The following is a 13,119-nucleotide window of genomic DNA, read 5'->3' as shown; positions in this document are numbered from 1 at the left end:
ACATCTCCCCGCATAGTCCTCTTTGGTTCAACCCGAATTTACCGGAATTTGGCTCTATTCCCGACCCTAGTGTATGGGCAAGCAGGGGTATCAAATATATTGATCAACTCTGTGTTGAGGGCAAAATACAGACCTTTGATAGGCTGAAACAACAGTATACACTGCCCAACTCACACTTATTCAGATACTTACAACTTAATCATGCCTTTCGAACGCAGTTTGGAAATGCCCCCGTCGCATTTTACACCTCAAGGTTGGAATCTCTGCTCAGAGATGTTGATCTGTCCAAACCGTTGTCTGCCATCTACAAGGTGTTACTCCCAGGTGTTCATACCGGTTTGGAACTCCAAAGGGCAAGGTGGGAAGCTGATTTTCCCTCCTTGGATACGGAGGACTGGGAAGATGTATGGGAGTATCCTTTCCTACAGTTAGTGTCAGCCAGAGATAGATTGGTGCAATTCAAAATAGTACATAGGGTATATTACACTCCGCAACGTCTTCACAGAATCTATCCATCTGTCCCTGATTTTTGTTGGAGATGCAACTCACTTTCGGCGGATTTCATACACATGTTCTGGAGCTGTCCTCAGATAGCTAGGTTTTGGGTGGAGGTGACTAATTTTATTCTGGCGGTTACCACCGTTAACATACCTTTATCGGTCGAGATATGCCTCTTAGGACTGGTCGAGCCGCTGGCTCCACGCCGAGCGCTCAGAACACTCCTGGGCTTATTGCTGTACTATGCCCGTAAGTCGATTGTTCTCAAATGGAAGGCCCCGGTAGGCCCCTCTATTAATTTTTGGAAGCACTTAGTGAATACGGCTCTCCCTCTTTACAGGGCCACCTACCTTTCGCGAGGCTGTGGCACTAAATTTCATAAAGTATGGGGCATTTGGACGGAGTCGCGTGACACCAACGCTGACTTGAATCCGGACTGATGGAGTTTCATTAGTGATTAGTGGAAGAGTTCTAAGTTGTGTGATATTCATGTAACCCTGGGTCATTATTTACGTGGGCAATAGGGGATTGGTAGGTGAAGGGTGATGCTTGCATATTTTATCCTGGGTCTGAGTGTGGACTGCGGTGGAGCATGGGCGAATTAAGTAACTGTCCTGAGTAATGTGCAGTGGTGCTGGAGCGTACAGGGGGAGGGGGGGTTTTCTTTTTTCTGTTTGGATGCACACGCCGGTGTATCGGGTGGGGGGAGGGGGAGGGTTATTTGGTTGTTCCCTGATTGGTTGACTCAGGGGGGTTTTTGTAATAATCAGCCTGGGTATGCCCAATAGGCTGTAGGTTGTTTTATTGTTTACTTGCAAATTAATAAAAATAATTAAAAAAAAAAAAAAAAATGTTACTCGCCACCAGTTGTCCCATCCAACCCCAACTTTAACAGTGCCCATGAGTGCAGCCTCATCTGGGCTCATCAATGCAGCCAGCGCCTGTGCCCAACAATGCAGCCAGCGCCTGTGCCCAACAATGCAGCCTCACCCTGTGCCCAACAATGCAGCCTCACCCTGTGCCCAACAATGCAGCCTCACCCTGTGCCCAACAATGCAGCCTCACCCTGTGCCCAACAATGCAGCCTCACCCTGTGTCAAACAATATAGCCTACCTGTGTCCATCAATGCACCCTCACCACTACCCAACAATGCAGCCTCATCTGTCCAGGGGAAGAGAGAAAGAGAATTGCAGGCTGGATCATCAGAAAGCAGGGAACTTCGCTGTAACAGCTTTCATTTGAATTGCCGCATGTTCCCACTGCTCACTGTCACATACAGTCCCACCTCCTGGCCCATGTACTTTGAGATACGTCACACATTCCAGCATTGGACGGGTGATCTGTCTATCAAAGTACCCGGGCCAGGAGGCTAGGCTGTATTGGACAGTGAGAGCCAGGAACACACAGTGATGCAGATGAAAACTGTTACAGCGATATTCCCCTCTCTCACTTATAATCCGGCCGCCTGCTTTCCTTTCTCTTCCCCCCTAAACTGATGACCTATAGCAGGGCTAAAAATTTCAAGTCCTGAGCTATTAGCCAGGCCTTAATGGTTACTCGCCAACAGTTGCCCCACCAAATCGATTCTAGGATTATATCTCACTGATTCCCGGGTTATATTCCATTGATTACCCTATATCTCCAATGTCTGTCACACATTGAGCTCTACATTTCAAAGAGGCATGATCTTGTATAGACCCTGTAAGACAATAGCACTGAATACACTTGAGAGATTAGGCCCTTCTTGACATCCACCAAGAATTTCCACATGCATGCATGGGAAGCAAAACCCATTTGAAGCAAACAAAAGCTAGTCTACACAGGTCCTTACTCTGATTTTACAATTAGCACAAATCTTTAACCACTTCAGCCCCGGAAGGATTTACCCCCTTCCTGACCAGAGTACTTTTTGTGAAATGGCACTTTGTCGATTTAACTGACAATTGCGCGGTCGTGCGACGTTGCACCCAAACAAAACTGAATTTTTTTTTTCCCCACAAATAGAGCTTTCCAAAAAAAGCAATATTTTTTATATAATAAATATCCCCAACAAAATATATATAAAAAAAAACAAAATGTCTTTCTCAGTTTAGGCCAATATGTATTCTTCTACATATTTTTGGTAAAAAAAAAAAAGAAAAAAAAAAAAGGAGTATAATGATTGGTTTGTGCAAAAGTTATAGCATCTACAAAATAGGGGATAGATTTATGGCATTTTTATTATAATTTTTTTATTAGTAATGGCGGCGATCTGAGATTTTTATAGTGACTGCGACATTATGGCAGACACATTGGACACTATTGACACTATTTTGTGACCATTGTCATTTATACAGCGATCAGCGCCATAAAATGCACTGATTACAGTGAAAATGACACTCGCAGGGAAGGGGTTAAACACTAGGGGGTGATTAAGAGAATAAGTGTGTTCTAGGGAGTGATGGGCTCACTACAACATGACCAATATCACTGCTCCAGATGATGACAGGGAGTAGTAGCTCTCTGTCATGTTGCTAGGCAGAGCAGGGAAATACCTTGTTTACATCTCCCCATTCTGCCACTCCGTGACACGATTGCAGGCCCCCGGCAGACATCGAGTCGACAGGACCCGCGGGCACGGTCAAGAAGTATACGGCAGGCGCGCACACCCACAATGCTGTGATTTAAAGGGGACGTACCTGTACGCCCATTTGCCCAACCATTGCATTGTGCTGACGTACATCATCGCACGCTGGTCATGTGGTTAAATAATCAAATACACTTTATTGCGTCAGTAAGTGAAAAAAACACAACCGATTAACACTGTAGACAGTATTTAAAAGGGGAATCCACTTTCATGGAAAATATCATATATTGTAGTATAATCACTTTTTCTTTATTAAAGACAAATTTCAACATAATACATAGAAATACACATTGCACAATATATCTATAAATCTTTTCATTAACATAAACCACACTAACCCCCCACCCCGAGAAAACACACCAGATCCTTGATCATGTCCTTGTCAAAAGCGAGAAAAAAAAATTGTATAAAAAAAATTGTCTCTTTAAGAGCTATGGGCGGAAGTGACATTTTGACGTCGCTTCCGCCCAGCAATTGTATGGAGATGGGTGGGGGCCATCTTCCCCTCACTCGTGGCCATACTGAGCCAGCAGCAGGATGCGATCACCTCCGCCACCGATAAAAGTGATCTTGTGGCGAATCTGCCACAGGGGCCACTTTTATCTTGTAGCGGACTGCCAGCTGAAGAAGGGGATACCTGTTTATGGCAGCCGGCCATCCGAGTGTCTTGTGCAACATTGCTGGATCAAGAGGGATCTCCGGTAAGTATTAGGGAGGCTGAGAGGGGCTGCTGCACACAGAAGGCTTTTTATCTTAATGCATAGAATGCATTAAAGCGGAGGTCCACCCTAAAATGGACCTTCCGCTCATCGGAATCCTCCCCCCCTCCGGCGCCACAATTGGCACCTTTCAGGGGGGAGGGGGGTGCAGTTACCTGGATAATCCAGGTAACTGCACCCACTTCCGGGATAGCTCTCTGCGGAAAGGGGCGTAGATTACGCCCCTTTCCGCAAGTGCCCGCCCCCTTCCGCAAGTGCCCCGCTGCCTGCTGGGAAACACACAGATCCCAGAGGCAGCGGGGACCGTCCTTATTGCGCAGCGCAACTCGCGCATGCGCAGTAGGGAACCGGGAAATGAAGCCGAAAGGCTCCATTTCCTGATTCCCATGCCCAAGATGGCGGCGGCAGCACCCGAGTGACGATCTACAGATCGGCTTCAGGTGCCGACATCGCGGGCGCGCTGGACAGGTAAGTGTCACTATTTTAAAAGTCAGCAGCTGCAGTATTTGTAGCTGCTGGCTTTAAAAAAAAAAAAAAACGCGGAGTCCCGGTGGACTCCCGCTTTAAGAATGAAAACCTTCTGCCTTTAAAACAGAGTTGTAATTTTCTTTAACCGGTTCCCGACCGGCGCACGCCGATGTATGTCAGGTGCGTCTCTTTAAATTTGCCACCGTGCCATCGAGCGCACGCCGGCTGGGACCTCCGTAAGCCGGGTCGCGGGTCCCGTGGACTCTATCGTCTCATGGGGAGGGAGAACGGGGAGATGCTAGTGACAGTGTCACTGATCTCTGCTCCCTGTGATAGGGAGAAGAGATCAATGACGTGTCAGACGTAGCCACGGCCCCCCACAGTTAGAAACACGTCCTAGGACACACTTAACCCTTACCCTGCCCCCTAGTGGTTAACCCCTTCACTGCCAGTGTCATTTACACAGGAATCCGTGTATTTGTATAGCACTGATTGCTGTATAAATGACAATGGTCCCAAAAATGTGTCATAAATATCCGACGTGTTGGACATAATGTCGCAGTCACGATAAAAAACGCAGATCGTAACCATTACTAGTAAAAAAATAAAATAATAAATATGGCATAAAACTAACGCTATAACTTTTGCGTAAACCAATAAACGATTTTTTACCAAAAACCAATCTATCTCTGGCTGACACTAACTGTAGGAAAGGATACTCCCATACATCTTCCCAGTCCTCCGTATCCAAGGAGGGAAAATCAGCTTCCCACCTTGCCCTTTGGAGTTCCAAACCGGTATGAACACCTGGGAGTAACACCTTGTAGATGGCAGACAACGGTTTGGACAGATCAACATCTCTGAGCAGAGATTCCAACCTTGAGGTGTAAAATGCGACGGGGGCATTTCCAAACTGCGTTCGAAAGGCATGATTAAGTTGTAAGTATCTGAATAAGTGTGAGTTGGGCAGTGTATACTGTTGTTTCAGCCTATCAAAGGTCTGTATTTTGCCCTCAACACAGAGTTGATCAATATATTTGATACCCCTGCTTGCCCATACACTAGGGTCGGGAATAGAGCCAAATTCCGGTAAATTCGGGTTGAACCAAAGAGGACTATGCGGGGAGATGTGTCCCGAGGGTACGGGGCGCATCAGATTGGCAGCATTCCATGCCCTTATAACCGCCCTCATTGCAGCAGTAAGAGGAAAAGGGGCTCGTAGACCGCGATACACCAAGTGTCTTAGTGCCTCATACGACCCCAACCACGCCGCTTCCAGGACCACCGCCGCATTGGACTCGTCTGAAACCAGCCAATTATGAGCATGGGACAGAAGAGCCGCCACATAGTAGGAGTGCAAATCCGGGCAAGCTAAACCACCCTCCCCCCAAGGCCTCTGCAATACCGTGAGCTTAAACCGTGGCTGACCAGCGCCCCAGAGAAAGGACACCAAAAGAGAATTTATCGTGCGAAATATTTTTTTAGGAATCCAGATTGGAGCATGTCTGAGAACATAGAGAAAAGCAGGCAAAAGCTTCATCTTAAATAAATTAATTCTCCCAATCAAAGTGAGAGGGAGATGCGACCATGCCTTCAGTCTAGTCCTCATCCTCCGCACCAGTGGATCCAGATTGAGGGCACAAAAATCAGAGGTAGAGGGGGAAATGTAAATCCCCAAATATTTCAATGTATCTGTCCACATGAGTGGCAGGTTGGGATCCGCAGCTGCCCTGGCTTCCCTATCTATTGACATAATTTGAGATTTATCCCAGTTTACCTTAAGCCCCGAACAGTCAGTGAAGTGAGAAAGAATAAGTAGCGTCTCCCTGAGAGACTAGGCCGGGTCACTTAAAAAGAGTATGAGGTCATCTGCATATAAGGCTACCTTCTCCTGTATGGAACCCACCTGTATCCCTCTAACTCCCTCCGCCTTCCTGAGGGCCGACGCGAGTGGCTCCATTGCCAGGGCAAACAGAGCCGATGACAATGGACAACCCTGCCGCGTTCCTCTCCTAACAGCGAAAGGCTCTGACAAGGCGCCACCTATCTTAATCTGCGCCAAGGGCTCCTTATATAAAATATGTATCCAATTACAAAATCCCACTCCAAAACCCATGGCCTCCAAAACTAAGGACATAAACTGCCAGGCCACAGAGTCAAAAGCTTGTTCAATATCTAGTGTAACTATGACCCTCGTAGAAGACTCAGTGGCCGGCAACTGCAAATGTGTAAACACCCGTCGTAGATTTATATCTGTGGACTTCCCTGGCATAAATCCAGTTTGGTCCATATCAATCAGGGATGACAGGACCATCCGTAACCTGGTGGCCAGAATTTTCGTCAAGACTTTCAGGTCATAGTTTAGCAGGGAGATCGGTCTATAGGAAGCACACAGGGAGATATCCTTGCCAGGCTTAGGGATAAGCACTATATGTGCTTGATACATGGATGGGGGAAGCCCCATCTGAAGTTTGCTATCGGAGAACACTTTTAACAACTTGGGAGCAATCAGTGGGGCATACATCCTGTACCAATCGCCAGGTAGACCATCAGGTCCAGGAGTCTTCCCACCAGGGAGTGAGCGAATTGCCTCCTCCACTTCCTCCAAGGTAAAGTCCTTATCTAGAAATTCCCGGTCCTCCTGTGATAGAGTGGGCAAATTTAAGGAGGAAAGAAATTCCCTCTGCGCTTCCACCGACCCCCCTGGGACCTCAGCATACAGTTGTTCATAGAAGGCCCTGAACTCAGAAAGTATCATGTCAGGTGCGGACACCAACTGACCATCCGACCCACAGATCTCCGAGACAACTGTCTGCATTTTAGAGTCAGCTACTAAATTTGCCAGAAGCTTACCATTTTTGTCCCCGGATTCAAAGATTTTTCCTGCCATAGACTTCAGATCTAAGTGTGTGGCCTCTGCAAGATGAGGGGATAAGGCCCGTCTTGAATCAGCCAGCCGAGTAAAGCGCTCCGGGGTCGGCGAGGCGGAAAAAGCCTCAGCCGCCTCGGCCTCGCTCCCCTCAAGCTGCCGCATCCGAGATGACAGCTCAGAGCGGACCGCCTTGATAGCCGAAATATATTCCCCCCTGGTATTGGCCTTAAAAGCATCCCAGACCATCTGTACCGAGGCAGAGCCCTCATTCAGATCCCAATATTGTTTCAGCTTAGGAGCGACCTCCTCCCCCACCCGCAAGTCCTGCACCCATTTGGACGCCAGACGGCAACAACCTGTACCCCTGGTGTCCGACAACTGCAAGGTGACCTCCAAAGGTGCGTGTCCAGAGAGACCTGCAGGCAAGTACAGGGCCCCCCTCACCAACGTCAGGGCCCCAGAGTTGCCGAAGACCAAATCAATCCGAGAGCCCGATTTATGTGTGGAGGAGTGGAAAGAATAGCGAGTAACATTTAAGGCCTGGCTAGTAGCTCAGGTCTTGAAATTTTGAGCCCTGCTATAGGTCATCAGTTTAGTGTTACGGAGGAGGTCTTTTGCTAGAATTATTGCTCATTGCAATCAAAGTTTTTATTCGTAGGTGCCCCTGACGTGTATGTTTTATCATTAGCATATAGGTTGTACCCCAATGAAAAGTCAGCCCAGTGCTCTAGAAACCCAAATCCCTCCTCCCTACACCAGGTCTTTAGCCATGCATTCAGCTCTCTAATCACCCCCTGCCTTTCCTGTGTTGCGCATGGCACAGGCAATATTATCCTCACAGCACAAAATAGGGAAGAAACTTTCACTAAAACCTGGCAAGGTTGGACTGCGTTCATATACTCGGCTGAGGGCCAGGCCCTGAGACGGGTGGACGCAGACGGGTGATACTGTATGTAGCACCCAAGATCCGCTGAGCCTGGGGACCATGGAGATGGGCCCCACATCCGTAATTCAGTATGGTCATATGCGCACTCCATGATTGGGTAGCACATTTTGCTCCCCCCCTTCTTACACTCCCTCCCCCCTTTGTACCCCATACTCGTTTTACCCCCTTGTCCTCCCTTCGCCCCTCTGTCCCTCCCTCCCCTAATGTTTCACCTATCCCCCCCCCCCATACACTGGCAGTGGTATCGATAGAGATACCCAGTCAGTTTAAAAGAAACTGGGAAGTGGGACCACAGGACGAAGTGGAATCTCGAATCCACATACTGCTGTTTATCTTCTTGGCGATAATGCCCACGGATTTTTGATGTTGTTCTTCAGATATTGTTTCGCTATCTGTAAACTATGTGGAAAGTTTGTAATCTGTTGGTCTGTGTGGACCCATTTCCTGATATAAATAAAAAAAAAAAAAAAAAAAAAAAAAAAAAAAAAAAGTCTTTCTGAAATGAGTGTTTGTGATATAAAGCCTCAGGTGGAACCTGATTGGCATCCTCAGTGCTTCCCCCTCAGCTATGCGGCGAGTGCTGTCTGTATGTGGACGTTATATCCATACACAGCGTCACGTGACCTTGCGGACACCCCCCTCTGCTTCCTCAGGCATACCCGCCCTTCTCTTTGAATGTGCCTAGCTCACGCTCGCAAACGGCATTCGGGTCGGCTGATCATGCCATCTGAAACAGTCCCTGCTAGGGACCCGAATAGCCAACACAAAGTAAGGTGAGTATCTGTAACTTGTGGACGTACTATACACCTCTACAAGAGGGGAGGGGGAAGAGGGGGGAGGAGGGTTCTGTCAGCAGATTTATAGTCTTTAAAACCACAGAGGCACAAGGAGTTTCCCAATTTTACTAGGCGGAAGTGCTGGGTTGTAATTAAACCATGCAGCTAAAGCAGCTGCGTCAACCATTCAAACACCGCCCATATAGAAGTTTATACACATCTCTGTATTAGTAACTGCTGTATTTTTACCAAATCCCACAAGATTTCTTTAAGAACCCCCTCTGCCACTGGGACCACACATGTTCTGAGACAGAGCTGCACCAAGACATCGTATAGGTCGTGTAAGTTACCGTATTTTCCGGCGTATAAGACGACTTTTTATACTTAAAAAAATCCCCCAAATATCGGGGGTCGTCTTATACGCCGGTATATGGATGTCAGCATTAATGTCTGCGCCAAGCCAATCATGGCGAGCAATGTATTCTTTTAATGAATACAAAGCCTGCACGGATTGGCTTTGAGATTCAGAGAGGCATGGGTTGATGATGTTCCAACCTGTGCCAATCACGACGAGCGATGTATTCTATTAATGAATACAAAAGCCTGCTCGGATTGGCAGAGGCTGTAATATCATCAGCCCGCGCCTCTCTGAATCTCAAAGCCAATCCGTGCAGGCTTTGTATTCATTAATAGAATACATCGCTTGCCGTGATTGGCTCGGCGCGGTACACTGTAATACTGTATACAGTATGAATGCGGCTACCCCTCGGCTCCTCTTCCCTCCACGGCCACCTCGCCATTCAACACCGGAGATTTGGTTTTAAGCACCCGACCCTCCATCTGGCACCCGACCCTCCATCTGGCACCCGACCATCCATCAGTGTATTTTGCCAGGCACATGAGGTATTTACCACCACAGCACTAGTCGAAAGGGGGTCGTCTTATAGGACGAGCATATGTCAAAACCAACGTTTTAGCTGGACAATTAGGGGGTCGCCTTATACGCCGGCAAATACGGTACTCCCTAAATGAGGAGACATTTTTAAGGCATATAAGGTATATTGAAGGAAAACGCATAGCTTCTTCCCTTACCTTGTCCTCGCTGCAGGATACTTCTGATTTAACAGACAGATCCAACTTTCACCCATCACAACAGGCAGCGTAGTTTAAACCTTCAAAGACTGGGGGCCTTTTAATAGGGGGTTCCGCTCCTTTGGGCCTTGTACAGCACCCCTCAGAACAACTTTAGGTAATGTAGCAAGACCAAAAAGAGTCCAGATCTCAGAGAGAAGCTTACAGGCAAAAACTTGTTCTTGAATCGAGGTCCAGGTACCATCTTATGGCCTCAGTGGCGAGGATGGATCTGGTTGTGGAGCTTTTAAAATCCAGCATGGATCCCTCCCTGGAGCTCCTCAGAGCACATTTTCACTCGTGACCAACACCTTAGACACTGACGAAAAAATGGAGTGCTCCTGGAAGGAGGAGGGGTTATATAGGGGAGTCAACCTTCCTGTATTGGTTATACCAGTGTCAACACCTGAAGGTAGGCCCATAACCCACTAAGTAAATACTTGAGGCTCTGTGTCCTATGATGTACGATAAAGAAAGTGATGCAGACCTTGCAACTTTCCTCATTAGAACACTGCATGCACATCAGCTGAATATTGAATCATAGTCACTACCATTAAAGCGGTTGTAAACCATTGGTCAAGAGTTTTTTTTTCTTACCTACAAGGTAAAGGCATAGCATACTAGCACATTATATGAAACTCACCTGAAAACAAAGCATTCCAGCGATGCGAGGTCAGCGCTGGAGGCCGCTTCCATATTCACCTGTCTTCCTTCCTTGTCCGTGGACTCTGGCTGTGTGACTGGCCGGAGCCTCAATGGCGCCACTCACATGCATGCACAGGGAAACTGCCGTTTACAAGTGGCTACTCCTTCAGAGCGCATGCGCCCATGATGTCATTGGTTGCATATATAGTAACCATCGGCTAAACTGCACATTTAGGAGATATTTACAGTACCTATAGGCAAGCCTTATTATAGGCTTACCTATAGGTACAAGTCAGAGATGGAAGTTTACTTCCACTTTAAGATTCAATCTGTACACAGCAGTCAGTTATTCCTTCAGAGGAGAAGCAGGTAAAAATTGGCAACAAAATATGTTAAAATCCATGCAATGTACATTGATCACCCAGATAGAATTTTTTTTTTTGTTTTTCTCAACAAAAGTGGAGTTACTCTTTAAATAATAATAATAATAAAAAAAAAAAATAAATACACATACAACTGTACCTTCTTTAAGTATGCTATAACAGAGAATCCGCGCCCTTTCGATATCCCCGAGCTGACGACACAATCCCACATAAACCCTGCAAAGGGCCTCAAGATATGTTGGGGCTATTGATCTCTTCCCAGTCCTGATTTTTTTTAAAACAACTTGAAGAAAACGATCTGCTAAACTCTACAGGCACAGAGGGAAGAAAAAAAATAAAAAACAGAAAATTTACAATGTAGCAAATTAAAATATCCAAGCTACCTAAACTCAGCTAACCAGTCTCTTTTTGGGTCTCACAACAAATGTCTCCTAAGGAGACTTTAAAGGAGAAGGAGAAATTTAGCAGCACTTTCCTATGGATCATAGGGGTGCAGTTCGTTCTGCACTCTTGTGACCCATTTTCAGCAGTGGGCTTTAATTTTGACGTCACAGAGCTGGTCTAGGCACTGAATACAGTCGGGATTCATCCAGATGCCTGGGCCATCAGCTGGCTCAGACTCTCAACTGAGCAATTTGAAGGATATTTTCAAACTAATGTTGATGGTTTGGTTAAGGTATTTTCCATTTGATGTGCTCATAAGGACTTTAGTCGAGTTATATTATTTCAGATGGCAACATGGAAAAACAAAAACGAAAAAAAAAAACCCCAAAAAACTGAGGATGCAAAGTACCCCATTCATACTGGCCACTTTAGCAAAGTGGAAATCCTCACATAAATGTACTCCCTTTAATTCCATAGCTTAGCAACCCAGAACATGCAGAGAGGACCTCAGAAAAGCAATCTTGATGGAACATAAAAATGTCTCAAATGTTTAAAATGTAATTGTTATTCACAAGATAATTGAGCAGATAAATTCTTAGCCCTTGAATTGCATCAACGCCAAATTAAAACTAATTGGCCAGCTTTTCCCACCATACTACTAACAAGCCTGTTTTTAATCCACAAGATGTTGCATATACCTCTTGTGAATATTATGAGTCTTTATATGATTTAAAGATTCTGAGAACCCATAACCTACTACTGATCTTATCGTTAACGTCTTAGACAAAATTACTTTACCAGTAGTGGACTTCGATACCCTCTCTAATCTTAATAGACCCACTTCTGAAAAAGAACAAATCAAATATCCACACTTAAATAAATCCCATGGTGTTAAATTTATAGATGTCCTGGTACCCCAGCATTCCTCAGTGGTTAATTTAACAGCATCCTTCAGTAGTTTTCCTGAAGAAATGCCCCAAGCAGATATGTTGACCTTGCCAAAACCAAGGAAAGCGCATATGCATCCACACAATTTTAGACCTATCTTGCTTTTGAAATATATGCAACATTTTAGCAAATTGGCTATTGAAAGTTACTACAATTTCGGTTTAGACCAAGTTGGTTTTGTGAAGGGGAGACAGGCACCAGATCGCCAGATGCTGAAACTGATTAAGTTCGTGCAGTCTTGAAGAATGTGTTTGCTGCATTTTGCCTTGGATGCAGAGAAGGAATTAGACAAAATTCATTGGAAGTACTTAGCTTGACTTTGCAAAAATTTGGAATTTGAGATTTTGTGTACTCAGCTATTGGGTCTCTATACAATTCCTCTTCGGCACAGGTTTACACGTCTGCTTTACTATATCTGAAATTATGCATCTCTAATAAAACCAATCAGGGCTGCCTACTGTCCCCTATGATATTTTCTTTACTGATTGAACCCCTTGCAGAGGCCATTATATATCTTGTTCACTTATATTGGGTATACCTATAGGGGGGATACAACAACATAATAGGTTTATTCGTAGATTACATGAAGGCGATTGACCTGTAGTGTGACATGACACCTGGTCAACTGCCTGAGACTAAGCTCTGAGTGGTTGAGTTTCAATTTTTTATATTAAACATTTACACTGTAGAGAACACAACTCAAATATAACCCCAGTCTTTTA

The 13,119-nt window shown here is 45.8% G+C and overlaps 1 protein-coding gene across 4 annotated transcripts in view; it reads right to left on the bottom strand.

Annotated features, from left to right (window-relative positions):
* The window catches only part of ICE1 (interactor of little elongation complex ELL subunit 1), a 464,643-nt gene that overhangs the window by 130,296 nt on the left and 321,228 nt on the right, over positions 1 to 13,119 (bottom strand). For all 4 annotated transcript variants that reach the window (XM_077491941.1, XM_077491944.1, XM_077491942.1 and 1 more), the window contains one exon: positions 11,205 to 11,373. In XM_077491941.1, coding sequence (XP_077348067.1) covers positions 11,205 to 11,373 — 169 coding nt within the window. The remainder of the gene's footprint in view (positions 1 to 11,204; positions 11,374 to 13,119) is intronic.

The sequence above is a fragment of the Lithobates pipiens genome, unplaced genomic scaffold (genome assembly GCF_037356315.1).
Source record: "Lithobates pipiens isolate NorthernLeopardFrog02 unplaced genomic scaffold, aLitPip1_a1.2 Scaffold_19, whole genome shotgun sequence".
Lineage (NCBI taxonomy): Eukaryota > Metazoa > Chordata > Amphibia > Anura > Ranidae > Lithobates > Lithobates pipiens.
This window is presented reverse-complemented; position numbering and strand designations above follow the sequence as displayed.